This window comes from Tasmannia lanceolata, unplaced genomic scaffold, assembly GCF_043159265.1.
Source record: "Tasmannia lanceolata isolate RefF3 unplaced genomic scaffold, GAP_Taslan_0.1 ptg000018l, whole genome shotgun sequence".
NCBI classification, from domain to species: Eukaryota; Viridiplantae; Streptophyta; class Magnoliopsida; order Canellales; family Winteraceae; genus Tasmannia; species Tasmannia lanceolata.
The window spans coordinates 21,960,495-21,985,396 of record NW_027518695.1 but is presented as its reverse complement, the minus strand read 5'-3'; the positions used below and the strand labels follow the sequence as shown (position 1 = coordinate 21,985,396).

The window sequence follows — 24,902 nt, the reverse complement described above, 5'->3', positions numbered from 1 at the left end:
CCAATGTAGAACGCAGCCCAAAGGGAGCCCACACCAAAAAAAGACGTCTCTTTATTCATCTCTTCTCTTCCCTAGAATTATTTTTGAATGGTAATTCAATAAATGGAAGAAACAGAATGAACAAAGAGATCTTGAAGCAAAGAAACGAACGAAAAACAAGAAGGCTACAAAAAAAGAAAAAAGAAACTGAGCTGCGGTGGGATTAGGGGTGCAACTTGGGTTTCAACCCGATTTTGGCTCGGATTGGGTTGGCATTTCCGTAGGTGGGGTTGGTTTAGGGTTGGGAAAAGCCAACCCGATTTAATTTCGGGTTGGGTTAGGGTTGAGGCCCTAGCAACCTGACCCGACCTCCGTCCTCTAATTTTATCTCTATTTTCTTTGAGTTATTGCATTTTTCAGTTTAGCACAAGGTGAACCCGAACCTAACCCGACCTGAGGCTCGGGTTGGGTTTGGTTGGGTTAGGGTTGAGGGAATGCTATCTTGGGTTGTGTTAGGGTTGGCCTCAACCCGATCCAACCTGACCCGAGTTGCACCCCTAGGTAGGAATGACTCAGAGAAAGACCGTAAATCAATTGACACCGGAAAGAGCAAGTTGATCAGTTTTTTTTTTTTTTTTTGAATGGTGAGAAAAAAAAGGTGGCAGCAGGTTGATCAGTAACACTGCTGAGAATCTCAATAATCAAAATATCAAGAGCTTCTGCTAGAAAATTAATTACACTTAACTCGTAATCAACCAATTTCAAGGTGAAAGCTCGATCTAATGAACCCAAAAAACTTCCATTCCTAATTATTAGCAATCTAAGGGGTGGAATGCTTTTTTTAAGAACAAATAATATGAATGAAGTTAAAGCTTGCAAAAATCCAATGGTTGGAGCAATGGCAATTTTGAGAATGTGGTGCAAATCCCAATATGAGATTTGTTAGCCACCTTCGCACTTCGCGTCCCGTCTTTTGCATGTGACGACAGCCGCATATGTTGACTTTTTCTTTATTCATTTAATTCATTTGACATGGCTGTCATCACATGCAAAAGACGGGGCGCGAAGTAGCTTTTGCGAAGGTGGCTAGCAAATTCAAATATTCAAATATACACACTACAATTGTGCTCACAAAATAATTTGTAGAGTTTAATTTGGTAATAAACAGCATAATTAGTCAGAGATCTGTAAGTTTGCACTCAAATGAGCATAACATTTTCCAAAAAGAATAAAGAAAAAAGAAAAAAGAAAAAGAAAATAAGGCATGCATATGGATGGCTTCTTTCTATGGTGTAATCAAAGGGTGGTAAGAGTAACAGAGTGACATGGGTTAAGAACAAACTAACTGAACAAACACATATTGTAATAAACCAACATGAACAACACTTGATTGCATTGAGTATTCAGTATTTATAAGCACATTTTGAATATATTGTTTTCTTGTATATTTTGTTCTTTCTATTTCGCTATCTTTTCAAGAGGAGTCACAGATTTCTTTACACAATCTGCTCGAGGCACAACACCGCCAGAATCATCTTCAAGATCATTCACGACCACCGAGTGAGGAGAGCGCAGGTTACCGTGAATTTGACAGGCCTTCATCGTCTTACAGTGCTCTCCTTCATCCTCTCGGATATTCACAAACACGTCATACAAGTTCTCTGAAAAACACGGAAGCACCCAGGACCATTAGAAAGTTTGTTAGTATTTGATAAAAATGAAAACTGAAGTGAGCTACATAACTAACATTTTCTTCTTTGGTAGGTACAGGTATAAATAACAAACCAACATAAACAGTGAATGACTCATTTTCTTGGGCTAGATGCAACTGTAGTCGAATTGTTTAATCTGGTAAACCATTATGTTTAAGAAATCATGTTATTTAATATTTACTAATTTTTCCCTTTATCTGTTAGATAGCTTACACCCTGTTCGTTAGAGATTTTGCCAACCGATTGTGAGTCCAAAACCAATTATTGGACTCAAATGAACAGGGCCTTAGGGTTACTGAACTCAGATGCTCTCCCAGGACTCTGATGATACCGTTTTTTTTAATGTATTGTGACAGTTAATACAGATTTAATTTTTTTTATTGAATGGCAATATAGAATTAAGGATTGACAGTTAAAAGAAATGTTTCTGCTACAATTATACCCGGTTGTGCCAAATAGGAGAAAAAAAATGTAAATCCCAACAGATTGGATATTGAGTATTCCTCCAAATTTAACATAACCAAACCTAAGTATTTCCTCTAGAAAGCTCACGTCCAACTAAGCAACGTAAGTACAAATATGGTTACCAAATTAAAACTTTCTGACTTTTTTGAAAAAACCAAATTCGAAATTTAGACTATTTATAGATCCCTCAAATTCCACAGAGCATATAAAAAATTGCAGGACCAGTCAACTATGGCTTAAGCAGACCAACTACATCATCAAGTTCAGATTGCCCCTTACCTATGGTTGGTCTTCGAGTATACGGTGTTCTAGCTGTTTGAAATTCATCTGGAAAGAAAAGCAAAAGAAATCATCACAATATAATGGCAAGTTGCAAGTGGAAGTGGTGTTTAGGTCAATCCAATGGACTTACCAAACAAGTACAAATCACCTTCTGTGTAGTACTTTACTGCAACCTCTGGGGCAGGCAATCTTTTCAACTCTTCTGTAACAACAGAAGAAAATACACTGTCACTTTGACGCAACTTAGGTTGGCCCATAAGTCCCTTGGATTCCCTCTCCAACAACCTTGAAAGTTGACAGTAGAAAAAATAAAACGCTGTCGAACACCAGCCATTTCATTATTTTGAAGATTCACTGAGAATTTTCCTGGATTTTAGGAGCTGTTTGGATCAGGTTTCTAAAGTACATACTTCTAAGTTGTTTATTTCAGATTTTAAGAAATTTAGTAATCTCTTGAGAGCATCAATTCTATATTGGATTTCGAAGTTTAGTTTAAGTGGGAGCAAGTCGAGATTAGAGTCCAAATCATAGTGGTATATCCTGCATTGGTCCCCCATGGTAGAGGGTGCTCTGTACTTTGCAAAATCCAAAACATGTCTTATCTTAGAAATGTAGGGAGATGCTCTACCGATTGTTCAATAACTGACAAATAAATTAAGCACCATCCATAAGTCAACTAAAATATAAGTCCTTTAGAATTCTAACCTCCCTTGCGTTTGATAAACTTGTCATAAGTTGAGTATGCATGCTCCTCAACACATTCAGAAAAATGATCTGCACAATGCAAAAAATAATAGAAAATTATGATCCCATCTTGTTTTATGTTCCAGTACTAAGAGCAAAACTATTTTGATGTTTAATGGCCTAGCAATCATTTAAAAAATATGGACTAGTAGTCAGAGCATAACTATTTTGGTGGAGGAACAGAAGTAACATTTCCAAATTAAACTACAAAAATTAGCTGACCGCATGCAAATCAGAAATTTGCGAAGACATGAAATTCAATCCGTAGCTCAGGTGTTACAGACTTACAGGCACTGAAATAGATTTAGCAAAGAAACACTAACTTCATGGTTTTTGTGGATTGCAGCACACCGGAAATTTTCAATTGACAAAAACATGACTAAAAGCTTTAATATAAGCACGGCAATTCAAAAAATGGTAGATTCCGCGAAACAGGTGGGACCACATCAACTGTATCAGCCAATTCTGACCTTGTGTTGGCTCAGTGGCACATGGAGAGAGAGAGAGGAGGGGGGGGGGGGGGGGGAGGGGCTATTTTCGTCTTATTTTAATTATTTTTTCTCGGAGAATTATGTTTATATGACCTAATCTAATCTAGAACTACTAGGATCAAGCATTAATCACGATGTGAAGCGCAAATTGACATATCGAAGCCGGATTCATGGGATTTAGGTATCTTTTTGTTTGATGTAAAATACCAAATTGTCTCAAGTTATTGTTTATGATGGATTAGATTTAGCACTGCTACATGGATTCTTCTAAATGGGAGAAGAATCCGTGTCTGACACGTCTTGGATTCTGATACTTCAAGATTCTTCGAGACACTTCAAGATGTCTCTTATCTGTTGTTTCTGAATACTACTACCAGTTTTACCCATTCTAATATTTAATTTCTTAAATGGTAATAAAATACTATATCCACTTAACCTATTAAAATATTCAATATATTACTTGTTATAAACACTTTGATGTTACAGTAAATGTGATTGAGGAAAATACTTTAGATCGAGGAGGGAAACGAAGATAATGAGGACAACAACGGCGATTTAACAACTTTTGTAATTGATATTTGTCATTTGAAGTTTGAAACTTTGAGAATTGATATGAAGGTGTCTTTTAGTATTGTTACTATCATTATGCGATGCGCATGGTTTTGCATGTGAAATTAAAGATTATTAGTATACGACATATTTGTTAGCAAATAATTAGTATAATAATAATAATAAATAACCAATCATCGAAGTTTCCATTTAAATTAATGAAATTGGACAGAAAATCAATAATTAATCATTTTATTATTGTCTCTGAATTAAATTATTGTCTCTGATTTGTTTATATTTGTAAAACTACAAGTTACTCTAAAAGCTTAAGCTGTTGGAGAAGGCGTTATTTTATTTTTTTAATATTTAACACTCCCCCTCAAGTGTGGTCCCTCTTTCTTTGGGTTGGCCTACATGTGGCACGTGGCCCCACTTTTTGGGTTGACCATTGCATGTGGATTTTTGACATCAAGGAGGTTTGAACTCAGAACCTTTGCTCTGATACCATGTTGAACTACTAGTTACTCTAAAAGCTTAAGCTGTTGGAGAAGGCGTTATTTATTCTTTTAAACTTTAACAATTTTTATAGGGAGCAGATATATGCGCCCCTTTTCATTACTAGAGACAGCTGCATAAGCACCTTTAAGCGGTTTTTCACGCCAGCTGCTTATAAATTTTTTTTAAATGACGGAAATGCCCTCTGGACTCTCTCTCTCTCTCTCTCTCTCTCTCTCGTCAAGTAAGCTTGCTTTCCCAAATCCTATTTTCTCCTTTAATTCCCATCTATCTCTCCAACTCTCTCTCTCTCTCTCTCTCTCTGACCCAAAAAAATAAAGAAAAACAGAACCCCTTCTCATCACAGTAACAAACCCAAATCTCATTTTGTCACATATTTAGAAATTCTTCTAAAAGCAGAGGAATATAGTAATGGAGAAAAAGTTGTCATTCCTCTGCAGAAATCAACAACAGCATCAAACAAATCAATAAAACCTCCCACAAGATCTTCAAACCCATCAGGAAAAAAAAACCATTTGAACAAACTCAACAAAACCCTAGCAATCAAAGAGAAACATCATCTCAGCAAAACCCTAAGAATCAACAACAGCCTCCAATTTACAACATCAATAAGACCAATTTCTGAAACGAAGTTCAGAAACCGACTGCCTCTCTTTCCCACGACCGATTCTCAACTCCCTCCCCCAATCCACCCACAAACCCCAAAGCTCCTGCCTTCAAAAAATCCTAGAGAGAGGGTCAGCACCTGTGTCCAGGGAGGGCATTTTTGTCAGTTCAAAAAATTATAAGTGGCTTCAGTCAAAAACCACTTATAGGCGGTGGAGAGGATGTCCCTAGTAGTAATGAAAAGGGTGAATATATCAGCTCCCTTATATATATATATATATATATATATATATATATATATATATATATATATATATGAGAAAAGGGTCAGTTAGGCTTAGCTGCGCTCGAGCACAGAAACAAGGGGGTGGGGTCATTTGGGGGGGGGGGGGGGGGTGATCCTAAGCATTCATTTGGAAGGCCCCATCATGAATGGGGGGCCTACGAAAAATCAGCTCCATTGGATCACCAATGGGTGTCCATTTGTGGGGCCAAAAATGGACAGATACTGTTTGTCCGCAAATCTGACCATTTTTGGCCCCACAAATGGACAGATACTCATATGAGAAAAATGTTTCTAGTCCGGCCGACTAGAGATCATTCTCTAGTCCGCCACCCAAAAACACATGGGTCCCACATATTTGGGTGATGCAAAGCATTCATTTGATGGGCCCTGACATAGAGACGGTGTCCACAAGAAATTAGCTTCATAGGATCATCCCAACCCTATGATTTGTGGAGCTTAAAATGGACGGCTATAAACCGCCACAAATCTGTCCATTTTTTAACTCCACAAATCGAAGGGTTAAGAAGATCCTATGAAGCTGAATTTTTGTGGACATCCTATCTATGATGAGGCCTATCAAATGAATGCTTTAGATCACCCAAATATGTGGGACCCATGTGTTTTTGGGTGGCGGACTAGAGAATGATCTCTAGTCGGCCGGACTAGAAACACTTTTCTCATATATATATATATATATATATATATATATATATATATATATATATATATATAGAGAGAGAGAGAGAGAGACATATGTGTGTGTAGATATGTTTGAATGAATCTTACGATCTGATACAATTCAACTCCTATTACGATTTATGATTCAATTCTGATTAAGCAAAAGTGTTCCTTTGAAAGTTTTTCACTTGTCAGGAAAGTAGTCATGATGCTTGACAATAAAACCTTTGGTGAAAAAAAAAAACCCATTTGGCCTTCAATTGAAACATATGCTGGACTATCTTTCCACTTTCTCACAGATAAAGCAAGAGTCCATCTCAACATGCTTAGTCCTAGCACGGAGCATTAGATCCTATTATATCTTGATTGGAATATAATGGGCATAGTAAAGAGTATACATGTCCTAAGAAGGAATTCCTGAAGTAGATGACTGTAGTAACGGAGGCATGGCCTATACTCCACTTTTGTGAAAATAGAAATCCATGCACCATAATACAAAAACACGTAACAAGATCTGAGGTATTTGATAATCCAAATTCATGTTTAGATATAGGGAACCTCTTGATCAATAATCAGAGGTATTTCCTTTTTCTTTTTCTTTTTTTCGAATGGTAATCAGAGGTATTTCCTTTATTTGAGAAACGTAATGAAAGGCCGATAGGGCCATAAGTGTACGCCCCCACCAATTTAATAAAACCTATTCTTGCAAGAGAGAAATTTGATCTCAATGCATTTTATATGTGATTCTCATTTCATATATGTGAAATTTATTGCAAACAAAAAAACCATCACATTAGTGTGTCAGTCATCCATAATAGTTTAATTTTATCGAATACCTAGTGACATTCTCTACCGCGAATGTTTAATAATTTAGTTCAAGCTACATTGCCCATGTAACTCATTTAAATATTTACACATAATACATACGCCACATTTCACATGCAATTAATACAAATATAATTATGTAATTCATATTGATATAGGATACCACTAATACACTTAAGATTTTGGGTTCAAGCATTTTCGTTTCAGTATGCATTTCGGCGATGATGGAAACAGAAACATTTCGGTTGTTTTGTGTCAGTTTCATTAGAAATTTAAAACTATGGATCCATGTACACTTTGCATTAAAGAAGACCATGGCCCTAACTCCACTTTTGTGCTTGACCTAGCCACAATCATTTGTTTCTTGCTACACCAAGAACCTAAACATCTAGACACCATAGTAAAAAAGACGGGTAACAAACACTTAAGTGACAATATCTGCTTCCCGGTCAATGTTTGAATATCCTGCTATTGTGATACTTATGTCACGACATTATGAGCCATGAGTGTCATAGACTAGCATACACCAAGGTCCAGCTGACACGTATATGTCCTGTTTTTTGGTAGGTAAGCTGGGATCGAAGCTCTGACCTCAAGGTTCAAGACGAAAGCCTTGACCATTGAGCTAGAGGCTCAATCCCAAAGCTTAAGATGTTAGAGATGGTGTTATTTAATCATTTATACTTCAACACTCCCCCTCACGTGTGGCCCCCCTTTTTGGGTTGGCCGTACGACAGGTAGATGCGCTTTGAGACTTCCTGCATCATCAATTGCCATATTGAATCAGTACATAAAGTCCCATTCATATTGTGTGGCATCTAGCAGTGAAATATCTCATTTTCTTTTCATATATTCTAATATCACTAACAACAGATGCTGTGATATAACCTATTTCATAACTCGCAAATTATTCCACAGTCTAACATTCCAAAAAAAAAAAAAAAAAATTATCCCAGTCATCCCCTATAGTTTTCACTATGAGATAATGTGTTATCTCCATGGTCTAGGACATGGGAAACTATGTTTCTGATGAGCGTTTCAGCTTCTCTATAGGCTGCATGAGAAAGATTTTCAAATGTTTTGTATTGAATTAATAAATTTATTGTTTACTTACGACGAAAGCACTGATAAGAATGGTAAAGAGACTCAATTGATGTCCCTGTATTGCTTTTTTTTTTTTTTGGTGACGTAGGGTGTCCCCAATCCCTGTATTGCTTATAACAGCCACTAACCAAGCATTCATAGAAACTCGTATCAGGTTTTTGACAATTTCAGTTTGAACAAAAGTAAATGTGAACCACAATCGAAATAATTATCCGGATCAACACCTACTTGCAAGCACAAGAATCATATAAAAAAACTGAACTCCATTAAATAAAAAAGAATTAAGGTTTTAGTTAATATCTCAAATAGAAGCTAAACAATTTCCAATATTGACAATTGTCGCCATAACCTTAAATTGGAAATGTCAAAGGACTGCACGTAATGTAATGTAATATATCCATAAATGTATACTTACATGCCATTCTTGGGCTTAGTGCATACATGAAGACTGTCATAAAGTAATAAAAAACTGCAATGTGCTGAGCGAGAAAACGATCAAACCACATAGAATTACCCCCAAGTTCCTGCAAGAAAAGCGTAATACACACCATAAGCAACTGATGAAAAAAGTACTTTTTAAAAATTCAGCATGTGTTAGAATAGAAAGTAATCTTTAACAAAATCATGAAATAACTTGCATTACATGCAGAAGAAAATTAGGACTCATGTCCAAGTAAGAAAGTTAAAAGCACAAGTCTTGGAAAAAAGAAATTACTGGATTTTGTTGTTTCAATTTCAGAAACACAAATCATTGTAGGTGAAGACAATTCTTAAGAACATCATAAAATAATTCTGTCCATAGAACATGTCCTTTTACTATATGAATCCATGAAGATGACCATTTGACATGTGAGAGAAACTTATTAAAAAGTGACTCAACAATGGTTCTCTACCATCCAATTAAGAGATGGGCACCGAGGAATATGCTGTTTATGTTTGATCTACTATAGCTAACTCCACCTTCCCAAGACAATCTAAGGAAAGAAAGATTTGACAGTGACAACTCCCACCTATGGGCGTGAACTTTTCATCGCTTCTCATTCTTAGTTTTTTAGACCAAACGAAATGATGGAAGAGAATCGCATGGAACAAGTCCACTTCGCCCTGGGAATTTGTTGCAAATCACTGCCAAATTCTGCTCGAGAGTTTGAAATAAAAGAAACGTGTGGAACGGGTCAGCATTGAAGAACACCACTCTTGGGTTTTTCATCCTCCGAAATGAAAAAGTCGCGAAGGCGCTACCGAGAAAGGTTAAAGAACGTAACCCCTTGGGAGATATATCCGACCAAGGGCTAGCTGGATCTATGATTCTGAACAAATTTCAAAAAAAAAAAAAAAAAAAAACACTGAGAAGTTTGGCCAATCCTTTGCCACGAGTACATACAGGAGCCTGCCCGACTAAGTCTGAATAGTTTAAAAAAAGCATGTTAGTCACATGCAACACTAATAAGAAAAGACAAAAGGAGCAATGAAAAAAACAGCCATCCCTAAACCTTCCACCCGTGTACATATTTTTATGAATGCATACTTCAATACCAATCTGAAAACATACTAACAAGATCATTTACAACGATTAGACAAACCAGTACATACTATAAGTTCAACTATACACTTGCAGTGTCTGTGTTCTTCAAATATAGCTAGATTATATGTAGTAAAGGAAATTCTTTATGTACTACAAATTTTGAATGCTACCAGTCCCATACCCCCACTCCTGAACCTGCTCCAAACTCCTAATGACTCTACTCAACTAGCTCAAATCTACTTCCAGGGAACCAACTTCAGATAAAAAAATTTATCAAATTTTTCGGAAAAGCTAACTTTGATTGATCTCAGATCACGAAAAAATATATTCGTCGCAAATCCCTCTCTTGACTGTCAGATCAAGAGAAGTTATTGATTAAAACATATATTTATCGCAAATCCCTCTCTTGACCTCAGATCAAGAGAAGTTTTTTGTCAAGCAGTTCTGAACTTTTTTATTTTCTTTTTCTCTTTTCTATTTGAAAAAGGTCTTCATTAAGGAAAGAAAGAAAAAATTGTGTTAGAAGAACAAAACCATTATTTACACCGGAAAAAGTGGAATACGGGAGATAGATATCAACGTAATTGTCATAAACCATGTAAAAACTCTATTATCTACCCATCAATTGATTATTCCTACTTGACCTAGTAATTTATCTGCCTATTCCACAATTTTTGCTAACAGTTAGCAGTCTAAACTGTTTTATGATTGAGGAACAGAACGGAAAAATGGAGTTTGAGGAAATCATTCGCACCTCCATGATGAGCAGATGGTGCATCTCATTCCAGCTTTCAGCAAAATGCACTTTCAAATAATCAGCTCTTCTCCACCAACCAAAACTCTCGTACAGATGCAGCACAGAAATAAAGGCTTCCAAAACAACAAAGCCATGATTAAGTAAAAATGCATGTATGAGGATGAACTCAAGTTCCTTCTGCTTCAACCAAGTGACCGAGTCCTCCCAATGATTGCCAGAAATAGATTTAAAAAGGTTTCCAAATTCTAATAACCATGCACCAGTCAAATTTCACAGAAAAACATTTCCAACTAAACTTACAGACTGGAGAAATTTCTACACCCACCAAAATAAGGTACTCGGGCAATGGTTTCCAATACAAAGAACCTTGCATAATCACGGTCTTGATAGAAAATATCGAGAATCTTTATAACCGAGTCCTGCAAGTATAATATATATTATTAAGCTGGCTTCTATTGCAATAAATTGCAATTTTAAGAAATAATCTCCAAATACAGCAAATGGAAGAATCTAAAATTTAAAAACAGAATATAAAGCTCAAGGATTTGCTCCAAACTGTCAGAAGATACATTTGCTCTAAAAAATGAAAATAGTTGTATTAAGCAAGGTTGCCAGAGCGGGAATCGAAAGCAGGAATCGAAGGCTCCCAGGGAAGAATCCTGCTCAAGGTTGCCAGAGCAGGAATTGAAAGCGGGAATCGAAACGGGAATCGAAGGCTCCCAGGGAAGAATCCTGCTTCCATGGTATTAAGATCCAATCAGATAAGAAAAAAATGATCAAGTGAATAGTGGGACCAGAGCAGATCGTATTTAACTTCACAAGATCGTAGTGGAATTTTCGGTGTAATAAAAGTGAACAATCAGCATAGAACTTCAAAATGATCTCATCATGGATGGAGTGTGCTTCTTTAGAGCTACAAGTTGCAATATTGGAATAAGAGATTAATAAAGAGTTTTATGCAGGCACTAGAAACTAAGGAAACTTCAAGGCACGTTTTATATTTGGATGGAAATACAAAGTCAATTTAGCTACCATGTGAATTAAGTAAGAAACTTATCGACAGTTACATCATAATATGATATAAAAATGTCCCAGGATTTGTACTGGCTGTGGCTTTGGCTTTGGCTTGTTGTTCACTTTCAACCCAAGGACTGGTTCGTTTTTCAACCAAGCACTTTATTTCCTTTTGAAAAGATGGCAATATTTAACATTGCTGACAAAGAATAGAGTATACAGCAATGAATATACCGTGAGAAGAATATTCAGAGACTGTTCAAACTTAATGGCCCATCTCTCGAGCAGCCCAGATGTATTTTCCAAAGGTTCCCTATCACTCCTTTTTTCCTCAGTATCTCCTAAGCTCTTTGCCTGGAATGAGTCCTCCACGACCACTTTTTCTTCCTTATCCTGTAAACTTGTTGCTCGGACCCGGCACAACTTTCTTCAAAAAAACAAGGACACAAAAATTCAAAAAGAAAAGTGAGAATCAGTATAGGAGGTTCAAAAGAACATTTTCTTTCTGTAATTTAGAGAATATTAAGAGGTAAACAGCGTTCCTCCACATGATGGGTGACCAAAAGAGATACAACGGCAGATAATTGTATATCCAAATAAACTATTTTGTTACAAATACAGCAATATTAGCAAGCCATTCAGCCTAAGGTTTCCTTCTCGGCAAGTAATCTTTGTTCCAATAATCCCAATTTCATCAATAGTTCTCTCCAATTTTAATTTGAACTGAACTGATTTAACCAGAAGTCGGATTGGTGAATGAGAATGCTCTAAGAATTCAAAAAAAGAAACACCAAAATTAAAAAAGAAAACTGAGAATCAGTATAGGTCCTATAGGAGCTTCAAAAGAAATTTTTTTCTGTAATTTAGAAAATATTAAAAAATCAGTATAGGAGCTTCAAAAGAACATTTTTTTCCTGTAATTTAGAGATATTAAAAAATGAACAGAGCTCCTCCAAGTAAGGGGCGACCAAAAGTGATACAACAGGCAAATAGTTATAAATCCAAATAAAGTATTTTGTTGCAAATACAGCAATATGGCAAGCCAATCAGCCTTGGATTTCCTTCTCAGTTAGCAAACTTTAAGGAGCCGTTTGGATCAACAGATTTTAGAATCCGGCATTTCTTCAAAATTGTAGCTAAGAGACAAGAGAAGAAGCTGACCAGCCGTCGTTTTTGACTTCTCGCCCTTCTTTCCGTCAGCAAGAGAGCAGCAGATCCTCCCATATTTCCAGGTTTTAGAAATCTCAGGATGCAGGAGAGATTTCCAAAACCTGAATTTCTTACTTAGCCGTTTGGATACGCGGACTTTAGAATCCAGGGTTTTAGTTTCAAAAGAGTGTAAAGGAGGGTTCATGATCAAGCTGCTGTCTGCTGTCCTGACAGCGTTTCTTGGATTTTAAGTGAGAAATCCAGGTTTTAAAAATCTCTCCCGCATCCTGCGATTTCTAAAAGCTGGAAAAATGGGATGATCTACTGCTCTCTTGCTGATGGAAAGAAGGACAAGAAATCAGAAAACGACGGCTGGGCCGCTTCTTCTCTTGTCTCTCATCCACAATTTTGGAGAAACGCCGGATTCTAAAATCCGTGTATCCAAATATCCCATTTCCAAGAATCCCAATTTAATCAATAGGTCTCTCCAATTTTAATGTGAAGTGAACTAATTTAAACAAAAGTTGGTATGGTGAATGAGAATACGCTAAGAATTGCATGAGTTTCATCCATCAATTAAACTTTAGAACATAAACAATACCAAATGACTTGAAGGTGGTGTGAAGAATCGGTGCTTTCTAAACCTTAGAAAATATTATGCAGAACAAAATTCAGAATTAACTAATGTCGTAACTTAAAGTGGTTTAATGGCTCATGTCCATTATTTCCTGACAGTTACAAATTCTCAAATTTTAATTATTGTAACTTAAAGTGGTTTAATGGCTCATGTCCATTATTTCCTGACAGTTACAAATTCTCCATTTATTTCCTGACAGTTACAAATTCTCCATTCATTTCCTAACAATTACAGATTCCAACAGGTTTTTGGTGAAAAGACATGTCCATTCGTTTTCTATAAATAGCAAACGAATTTCTCATCCAAGATACAGTTTTTCTTCTGCAGAAAGAGTTATTCTCTGAAAGAAAATTATCTTTTGATCATCTTTTTGATATCAAATCAATTTTTTCCAAGTGTTTTCTCTGAGCGTGTTGATCCAAGTAAATTTCGATCACGTCCAAGTTTGATAGCGGGAATCTTTGATGACTTGCCCGATATCCAGAACTTGAATGTCGGAGAGGACATGACAAATGATGGAAGTGTTCCAGTGGTCAATCCGACCAACAACAATGGAGCGCCTCGTAACAATGCAACTAATGTTGTGGGTCTTCGTACCGAGACCACAAATGGTGGCGCAGGTTCAAGCCGCACGGCTTTTAGACCCGGAATTGATTTTACCAATACAGGTTTTATGCCTTTTGGTTCTGGTGTTAGAGGTATGGTTCCACAAACCATTCCTCGTGTGGTGATGCCAAATCCACCAAATGAGAAGCTAGAAAATTTACTTGGGTTGGGTTCAAACAGTGGCAAAAAAAAATGTACTTCTATCTGACCACTCTGAACCTTGTGAAGTTTTTGTCGGAGGTGTGCCCGATATTGTCTCCTGATGAGCATGATGTCACAACGCTTGTGACGTTGGAGGCTTGGAAACATGGTGATTTCCTTTGCCGTAACTACATTCTCAATTGTTTGGCTAACAATTTATATGTTGTTTATAGCAGTTTTGAAACAGCCAAGCAATTGTGAGAGTCCTTGGAGAAGAAATACAAAACCGAGGATGCTACCACAAAGAAGCATATCGTTGCCAAATTTCTAGACTTCAAGATGGTTGATTCAAAATCAGTCATTAGTCAAGTTCAAGATTTGCAAATCATTTTGCATGACATCCATGCTGAGAAAATGACTTTGAGTGAGTCATTTCAAGTGGCGGTTGTGATTGAGAAGCTGCCACCTGCCTGGTTAGACTTCAAGAATTACTTGAAGCGCGCAAGGAGATGAATCTAGAAGATCTCATTCTTCGGTTGAGAATCGAAGAAGACAACAAGAGGGTAACAAACCCTTATAAAGAACCAAAAGCAAACATTGTTGAATCTTCCAAATCCAAAAATGATGAGAGAGGAAGAGGCCTGACCAAGAGAAAGGCAAACAAAAGGAACAGAAGAAGAAGTTCCAAGGCAATTGTTACGTCTGTAACAAGCCTGGCCACCGAGCTAAAGATTGCAGAAAGCGCCTAAAACAAGGCAAGGACAAAGAAGCCAAACAAGCAAATATAACTGAGCAAGAAAATGATGAAAAGTTTGTTGTTGTGGTGATGTCAGAAGTATGCTTTGTGTCTAACACCAAGGACTGGTTTGTCGATACCGGTGCCACAAATCACATTTGTGTCGATAAACACTTGTTCTCATCCTATGAAGAGGCTGAAGAAGGAGAGAAGCTTTATATGGCGAACTCTGCTTTAGCAAACATTGTTGGAAAGGGAAGCGTGGTCCTGAAGTTTACTTTTGGAAAGGAGCTTACCTTGAAGAATGTATTGCATGTTCCAGAAATAAGGAAGAATCTAATTTCTGGCCCCATACTTGTCAAGAAGGGGTTCAAAATTGTATTTGAATCTGACAAATTTGTACTCTCTAAGGGGGAGATGTACGTGGGGAAGGGGTACTTATGTGGTGATTTGTTCAAAGCCAATGTGGCTGTTATTGATGTAGAGAACAAGTTTATGTACCCAAATTCTATTATCAATAAAGATAAAATTCAGTTTACATGGTTGTATCTCCTTTTCTATGGCATGGTAGATTAGGACATGTAAATTATGAAACTATGAAAAAGATAGCCAACTTAGGGCTAATTCCAAGATTTGATTTGAATGCCGGATACAAGTGTGAGACTTGTGTTGAAGCTAATTCCAACTCAATTGAAAGGAAATCTGAACCTCTACAACTAATCCATAGTGATCTATGTGATTTAAAGTTTGCACAAAGTAGATGTGGAAAGAAGTACTTCATCACGTTTGTAGATGATTGTACTCAATTTTGCTACGTTTATTTGTTAACTAGCAAAAATGAGGCTTTAGGCACGTTTATCAAGTATAAAAATGAGGTTGAGACTCAACTTGATAAAAAGATCAAGGTGCTTAGGTCTGATAAAGGAGGAGAATATGAGTCTTCCGAATTTGAGAAAGTATGTGCAAATTTAGGAATAATTCACCAAACTATTGCACCATACACTCCGCAACAAAATGGTGTTGCTGAACGGCAGAACCGAACATTAAAAGAGATGGTCAATGCCATGCTTATAAGTTCAGGTTTACCTCAGAACTTATGGGGGGAAGCAGTACTAACTGCAAATTGTATTCTTAATAGAGTGCACCACAGGAAGATAGGTAAAATTCCAGACGAGTTATGGAAAGTGTTAGAAAATGAGATTAGGGTTAGAAGAGAGGAAGAAGAAGAGGAGTAAAGGATGGAGAGTCTCCACTAGGGAGCTCTTCATGAATATGATGTATATATAGGCCCAAATAGGGCAAGTGAGTACAAAGACTACAATACCCTCTATACTAGAGGTAATGACTAAACTACCCTACAACATGTTATTCAACACTCCCCCTCAAGCTGGAGTGTATATACTAGGGAACTCCAGCTTGGTACAAAAGATATTACAAAAAACAACTAAAAATAACAAAAAATACAATAAGCTCATACACACATCCAGCTTGGTAAAACACTCCTCAAGCTGGTATGGTGAATACATAAGGAAAGCATAACAAGAGATAACGACCACCATTAGAGTACGGTCATTGAGATCAGCGGCCACCAAAAAGTAACAACTCCTCCTGAAGTAGCACTACGGCGAGAGCGGTCGCAACCGGGTCTCCCCCTGAATGAGAACTCGACAATATGTCTGGAACCACGAAGGATCGAACTGAGGCACCTCGGTAAGGGAATAACAATGATCCATTGAGCAAAAAGGGGTCACACCAAAGGTGCGCACAAAAACAATAACGAAGCACCACGAGCGAGAACATCAGCTAAGTAGTCAATGCCAAGAGAAGAAGATAACTACCGATGGGGAAACCATCAAAGACAAGGTCGACGGAGAAACCGTCGCTTGGAGAGAAGAAGAGATAGAGAAGACAACCAAACAACGATGGGGAAACCATCGTCTGGTGACAAAGTCGACGGCATAAAAATCGTCGCCTGAAGATAAGAAGAGGAAGATAACCAACCAACGATGGGGACACCATCGCCTGGAGACAAGGTCAACAGCATGAACATCGTCGCCTGAAAAGAGCCGACCGACGATGGGGAAACCATTGTCCAGAAAAGATAGGTCGACGGGAAAATATCGTCGCCTGTAAGAGAGCCGACCAACGATGGATATGGAAGCCATCGCCCGGAAAAGGAGGGAGAAGATAACCAACCAACGATGGGGAAACCATCGTCTAGAAAGAAGGTCGACGGCATGAACATCGTCGCCTAATGAGAGGTCGACGGGGAAACCGCCGCCTCAAGATAACAAGAAAGAAGGAAGAAGATAACCGAACAACGATAGGGAAACCATCGTCGGGAAAGAAAGTCGACGGCATGAACATCGTCGCCTAATGAGAGGTCGACGGAGAAACAGTTTCCTCGAGATAAGAAGAAGACAGGGAAGAAGATAACCGACCAATGACGGGGAAACCATCGCCGATGAAGATAAGGCATAAAGCCGGACAACACGAAGAGACATGAAAAACAAGACATGAAAACAAGACAACACTCCTTCAAGAAGACAAAGACAACACTAACAACACTCCCCCTCAAGCAAAGACAACAAAGTGGACAACACTCCTAAGAAAAGACACAAAGAACTACATGAAAACACTCCCCCTCAAGTTGAAGGTCAAATACCTTCTGCTTGCAACGAAAAGAAGACAAACAAGACACTACACCGCTTTCGGACATTTGATCAAACACTTGGTGTGTGCCGTAGAGAAGAAGAAAAAGGAAAGATGACAAACAAGGCACCACACCTCTCTTAGATATTTTATCAAATACTTGGTGCGCGCCTTGAAGAACTACATAAAAGACTTAGAAGGTAATAGAAAGAAAGAGATGATAAGAAGACGACAACAAGACAAGCACAAGAGAACAACAAGAAACAATACAAGACAACTCTCCCCCTCAAGTTGAGGCCAAAGGCCTTCAACTTGAAACAAAAATAACACTTTCAAGGCACAAAACCCCTTTGAGACATTTCATCAAACACTTGGGGTGCACCTTGACGATGAGATGAGAAAGACAAAGGCCATAGGCCAAAAAAGCTATAGAGAAGAGAAAATAAAGAGAACTTTGGAGTGGAGGAGAACCCAAAATGGGTTTACACAAGTAATACAAACATGATTTTTGTTTTGTTTTGAGATATACGATAGAGGGAAAATGGGTTAAAAACGAAATGGGTTTGACGAAATGAAAGAAAAAGATTGAGATTTCTAGGGTATAGAAATGATTTTTTTTTTATTTGGGTATTGTAGCGGGCTACTGTAGCGATTTACTGTAGCGGGTTACTGTAGCGGTACTGTAGTGGGTTACTGTAGCAGGGAATGTAGGGGTTAGGGGAAAGGGAAGAGGGGCAATGGGAGGAGGAGGAGAAGGGAAGGACACGAGCGAGGAGAAGAAGTGACTTCTTTTTTTTTTGAGATTTTGTGGTATTGGCAAGAAGGACACGAGCAAGAGAGATTTTCTTCAAAAAAAGTGGGTTTTAAAGACAAGGAAAGAGAGACACTACAAGAGAGATATTTAAGGGATTTGAGATTTGAGGGAGAAACTATAGAGAGATAAAGAGAGAAAAACGAGATACGAGAGAGATACTAGAGAAAGGGATGATAGCATTGAGGGAGATACTCTTCTGCTTTCCTTCTTGAAGGATCAGCCCATTGGCTTTGATACCATGTTAGAAATGAGATTAGGGTTAGAAGAGAGGAAGAAGAAGATGAGTGAAGGATGGAAAGTCTCCACTAGGGAGCTCCTCATGAATATGATGTATATATAGGCCCAAATAGGGCAAGTGAGTACAAAGACTACAATACCCTCTATACTAGAGGTAATGACTAAACTACCCTACAACATGTTATTCAACAGAAAGATAGGGCTCCATCCCTTAACTTTTTAAAAGTGTGAGGTGTCTTGTAAAAGTAACAGTCCCTCCTCTAAAACAGATTCTTCTGGGTCCTAAGACTGTTGATTGTATTTTCATCGGCTATGCTCAAAATAGCAGTGCTTACAAACAGAAATCTGAAATAAGTAATATCCATGTTAATTCAATCATGGAAACAAGAGATGCTGAATTCTTTGAGGATATATATCTTGCAAAGAAAGATCAAGGTGAACCTTCTCAGAAAAGATCAAGAGAATCTAATTATGAGAATGAGGAAGTCGAGGCAAATGAGCCCGAACTTCAAAGGAGCAAGAGATCAAGAATTGAAAAGTCCTTTGGTCCTGAATTTCTAACATACATGTTGGAAAGTGAACCTGAAACATTTAAAGAGGCTATGTCAACTCCAGATGCTCCTTTCTGGAAAGAAGCTGTAGACAGCGAAATAGATTCTATCATAAGTAATCATACTTAGGAATTGGTTGATCTTCTCCCGGGAAATAAACCAATTGGTTGTAAATGGATCTTCAGGAGAAAGCGTAAAGCTGATGGCTCCATTGATAAGTACAAAGCAAGGTTAGTAGCCAAAGGGTTTAGACAAAAAGAAGGTCTAGACTACTTTGATACTTATTCACCAGTAACAAGAATAACATCAGTGAGGATGTTAATTGCTATAGCTTCGCTATACAATTTGCAGATACATCAAATGGATGTAAAAACTGCATTCTTGAATGGTGATCTTGACGAAGAGATCTATATGAAACAACCTGAAGGTTTCAAGGTCAAAGGACAAAAACACAAAGTGTGTAGACTTGTCAAATCATTGTATGTACTTAAACAAGCTCCTAAATAATGGCATGAGAAATTTGACAGAGTCATGATACAAAATGACTATATAATTAATGATTGTGACAAATGTGTAAATATTAAATCCAATTCGGATGGTTGTGTACTCATTTGTCTATATGTCGATGACATGTTGATTCTTGGTAATAACTTAAAGGTTATTGAACAACCCAAGAAGATCCTCGAAAAGAACTTCGAGAAGGAAGATTTAGGTGTTGCTGATGTTATACTTGGCAGAAAAATTATAAAGAATTCTGATGGCCTAAGTTTAACACAATCTCATTACATTGAAAAGTAATTGAGAGGTTTAAAAGGTTTGGCATTAAAGATGCGAATAATCATTTTCTTCCATACCTAACTCTGAGAAAGAATACTCGAAACAGTATTAGGCAGCTGGAGTACTCTCAAGTAATTGGTAGCATCATGTACATCATGAATTGCACTAGACCGGATATTGCGTATTCAGTTGGTAAACTGAGTAGATACACAAGTAATCCTGAGCATGAGCATTGGAATGCTTTGCTGAGAGTGTTGGGTTATCTTAAAAGAACTAAAGACTATGCTCTGCAATATAACAGATATCTGGTTGTTCTGGAAGGCTATAGTGATGCCAATTGGATTTTGGATTCTGATGAATCGAAATCGACTAGCGGATATGTATTCACGCTAGGTGGAGCTGCGATTTCGTGGAAATCCTCTAAACAAACTTTGATAGCGCGCTCAACGATGGAATCTGAAATCATCGCCTTAGACAAAGCTGGTGGAGAAGCAGAGTGGCTTCGACACTTCCTAGAGGATATTCCATTATGGCCAAAACCTATGCCTGCAATTTGCATACACTGCGACAATCAAGCAACAATTGCAAGGGCACAGAATGTAATATACAACGGTAAGTCTAGACATATTCGTCGTAGACACAATACCGTGAGGCAGTTGGTCTCGAATGGTATAATTTCCATAGACTTTGTGAAGTCTAAGGAAAATATCGCGGATCCGCTGACAAAAGGTTTGTCGAGAGAGCAAGTGAACTACGCATCGAGGGGAATGGGGTTAAAAGCCTTAGCCTAATAAAGAGATTACAGGGTGGAAACCTAACCTAGCGATCAGAGATCCCGTGGACTAGGTTCAATAGGAAAACGTAAATTTTGGAAACTCTAATGTGAGCACTGTTTCCTATTCCTATGATGCACCAGTGCTACCTACAGCGTTTTAAGGATACACTAAGCGTTTAATGATTCCTATATCTTGGAAAACCAATATTTTGGCACACCAAGTGAGGTATAGTAGGATACATTTGATAGGAATGCACCTATATGAGTGGAGCTGGCTTACTCTATGAATTTTTTAAAGGCAAGAATTTCTAAAGCACGCATGAATCCCGAGAGGTTCAGGGCCGAAATTATGAACAAAACCGAGAACCAATCTTTGATTGGAGGGGCTCTGTGTGAGGTCTATTGTCTGGGCTTACACAAACAACTAGCGATTCAAGGCATAGTCCATCGACTAGTTAAGTAAGTCCGATAGGCTATCACTAAAGAAGGTACAAAGCGAAAGCTACCTATCTTGTTGCAGTGTCCTTCCAAAGACACACTCAGAATTCCTCGAGTCAAAATGTTTTATCTTGTTGATCCATTAAATGTGGGGGATTGTTGTAACTTAGAGTGGTTTAATAGCTCATGTCCATTATTGCTTGACAGCTACAAATTCTCAAATTTTAATTATTGTAGTTTAAAGTGGTTCAATGGCTCATGTCCATTATTTCCTGACAGTTACAAATTCTCAAATTTTAATTATTGTAACTTAAAGTGGTTTAATAGCTCATGTCCATTATTTCCTGACAGTTACAAATTCTCCATTTATTTCCTGACAGTTACAAATTCTCCATTCATTTCCTAACAATTACAGATTCCAACAGGTTTTTGGTGAAAAGACATGTCCATTCGTTTTCTATAAATAGCAAACGAATTTCTCATCCAAGATACAGTTTTTCTTCTGCAGAAAGAGTTATTCTCTGAAAGAAAATTATCTTTTGATCATCCTTTTGATATCAAATCAAATTTTTCCAAGTGTTTTCTCTGAGCGTGTTGATCCAAGTAAATTTCGATCACGTCCAAGTTTGATAGTGCTAATCAAGCCTGGTTGGAAGTGTTGTATCTTGAGAAGCATTGGTCATTATCTGCGAAGCACCATAGGCAGGAACAAATCGCTTTAAGCAGATTCGGTAAACCGTATCTCACTTCCTTATTTGATTTCTTTCAAGTTTGTTACTTTGTTTATATACACAGTACTCTTACTCTTTTGTTCCGGGTTGTGGAACAAGTTTCAGCTTTATTAATCATACTTATATTTCACTAACAATTCTTCTATACATTCCAATTCTATTATTGGTTTACAACAAACAGTGTGAATACAACAACTAAGAGTTTCAAAGAATATAATTAATGAAAATGGCCTCGTGCATGATTCATTCTACATCTCCAGCATAGAAATGAGCATGAAATTTCACAAATTCAGAGGGGGAAAAAAAAGAATATTAATATTTAAATAAAACCCAGATAAATAAATAAATAAGAAAGGAAAGATCAAAAGGAACTTACCTAGAAGAAAGTGGTGGAAAAGAAGGAGAAGGGGGAAAAGAAAGGGGGTTATAGAGAAAAGGAATTGGATTCAAGGGATAAAAACTTCTGGGTTTTGTTCTACTAGTAGTAGAAGAGATTGAAATTCCGAAAATGGAGGAGCAAACCGTTGCCATGGCTTTCTCTGTACAGATTTTTCCAAGTTTAGGGTTTGTAAAACAGCATGAAGAGGAGTTAACTTTATTCTTTTTTCTCTTCTTTGGATAGTCTTCGTTTACTATTTGAAGCCTCGGGAGAGTGGGGTCTTTGTCATCTTCTGTATTTTTGTTCTTCGTCTTTTGCCGTGTATAATTTTTGTGACCCCAAAGATACCATAACCGGATATCCCTCGATTTTGTTCTTTTTCTTTTTTAGACTTTTATTTTCTACACCGGGAAAGGGACGTTTCGATCGCTAGACCTGTTCAAATTTTGGTCCAACCGATCTATGCCGACTTGCCGTTAATGCGTACTTAAGGAGATCAAAACAGGTTTAGAAGTGGGCCATATGCCAAATAAACTAATATATCAATCCTGGCCGTTCAATCACTGAGGGTTTAGTTCATTTTGAAATGTTTTAAAAAGATTTTACATGGTGTATGGGAAGTTCAGTACTTTATTTAAAGTAAGGGGGCTGGTCTTGTAGCTTAATAGGTGAGGCTTTGTATCTCAACCATGGTTTTAAATTTAGGCCGAAATCCGAAATTTCGGTCTGGAAACCCAAATTGCCAAAAGTTACCCAATTTCGGTCGAAATGTCGGCCAAAAAAACCGACATTTCGAACGTTTTGACCGAAATTAAGCCCGAAACCAAAATTTAAAATCTTGATCTCAACCTTGAGGTATCAAGTTCGATCCCAGATTACCTACCGAAAAAAGTACAATAGGTCCCACTTCATAGGATGAGCCAAACCGCTCATTTGTTGGGACACAACGTAAACAGGTTGTACACTACCCTATAAATCATCTCCCCTAGCCCTCCGATCTATAGGGGTTTCTCTAATATACAAATCCCTCTATAGATTAGAGGGTTAGGATCTCCATAACTAGATGATTTAAGGGGTACATCCTATTTACATTGTGGCCAAACAAATGAAAAGTATGGATCATCCTTTGAAGTGGCCTCAGTGCCTCACAATACTTTTGAAAAATAATGGACTTCACGCGCACACAGACACAACGTAAGAGCTCTATTTCAAAAAACTACATGACAGCACATAAAAGCTCTATTTCAAAAAACTACATCTCTCTCACACACACACCCCGCACACGCAAAGAGGATGAATATTATCAGTTACATAAGAAATGATGAATGATACTGCAAGAAATGCATGGGATGCCTAATTTACGCCCAGTAATGCTGCATTAGCAGGATTCAAACTCTTCATTTGGTAGCACTTGTTAGACAAATCTCACTAGCAAATCAATGGCTTCCAAATGCTTGATTAAGAAAAAATGTGTAATGGATCAGTTTTAAGGTCTATGCTTTTGAAAGATTACAAATGTTCAACAAAAGGAGATTTCACACTGTCATCTATAAGCTCATTACAAGAAATTGGGCCATTAGTGGCAAGCTACATTTCACCACTAATAACAAGTTTTTAGTGGCGAGTCAAATAAGTCGCCACTAAATTGTATCCTTTAGTGGCGAATTCATATCTTGTCGCTAATTAATAAATTATTGCCACTAAAGATTATAGTTTAGTGACGACTTTCTATCTCGTCGCTAATCCTACGTGATTTCTACATATAGCGACACCATTCATCTTGTCAGTAAACATCTTGCCACTTTCTCCACATGCGGGGAAAATTTTTTTGCAGGAAATGTTGGCGGGTGTAATATTCGTGACGAATTTTCCCAAGTAGCCACTAAAGTAGTCCAATGGAAAATCTTTTTTCAGTGGCAAAACATAGGCTGCCACTAATAATTAGGTTTTAGGGACAAGACTATGTAGTCGCCACTAAAGATATAATTTAGTAGCGACTTTATACAGTGTCACTAATCATATGCAATGGCCCATAATTTTGACTAAATAATATTAGTGACAACTTTCATTATGTTGCCGCTATATGGTGTAAAAAAATATCATTTTTAGTGGCGAAATACATGTTGCCACTAAATAACCTGCTGTTAGTGACAAAATCAAATTTTCGCCACTAATGCTTATAATGTAATGTTTGAACATCGTCATTAAGTATTATTCCACAAATCAGTGATGACTTGCAACATAATGTTACTAAATGGTGTAGTGGAAATATAATGAAGAGGTATTCTAAACTAAAGTGAGCCCTTGCAGAAATGGGGTGAAAGGGCTCCCTCCCCGATTGGCTGCAAGGGACGGTTGTGCATTGATGATGGTGCAAGTTAAAGTGTATTCAAAGCGTAACCATCCCTTGCATCTAATGGGAGAGCCCTTTCAACTCCCGGCCGACTCGTATGGGTGTACTATGACTTTCTTAAATATCTCTTAAATAACATAGCAAATTATTTTCCAATTTATTGAAACAATTGTTTCTATGAAAATTTAAAAATATAAGAGTGCTTAAATTTATACACTTGATATAACTTTAGAGATTTTTTGGGTGAAAATTTGTTTTTTTCCCAGCATTCTTTAAAATTAATCACTATCCTGCACCAAAAAATGAAAACCCGACCCAACCCGAGAAACTATCTTGGGTAGGGTTGGATTTACGAAGCTCGGGTTTTCCAGTAAAAAATTAGACTTGACCCGA

At 37.5% G+C, this 24,902-nt stretch overlaps 1 protein-coding gene across 1 annotated transcript; it reads right to left on the bottom strand.

The window, feature by feature from the left end:
• Window positions 1–1,339: 1,339 nt before the first annotated feature.
• Window positions 1,340–22,492, bottom strand: IM (Alternative oxidase family protein). The gene is made up of 9 exons (XM_077360062.1): window positions 22,154–22,492; window positions 11,768–11,960; window positions 10,845–10,938; window positions 10,517–10,632; window positions 8,653–8,761; window positions 3,144–3,212; window positions 2,569–2,640; window positions 2,436–2,483; window positions 1,340–1,640 (listed from the first exon to the last, which is right to left on the bottom strand). Exons 1-9 carry the CDS (start codon window positions 22,306–22,308, stop codon window positions 1,438–1,440), a joined length of 1,059 nt encoding a protein of 352 aa, XP_077216177.1. The 5' UTR covers window positions 22,309–22,492; the 3' UTR covers window positions 1,340–1,437.
• Window positions 22,493–24,902: the final 2,410 nt, after the last annotated feature.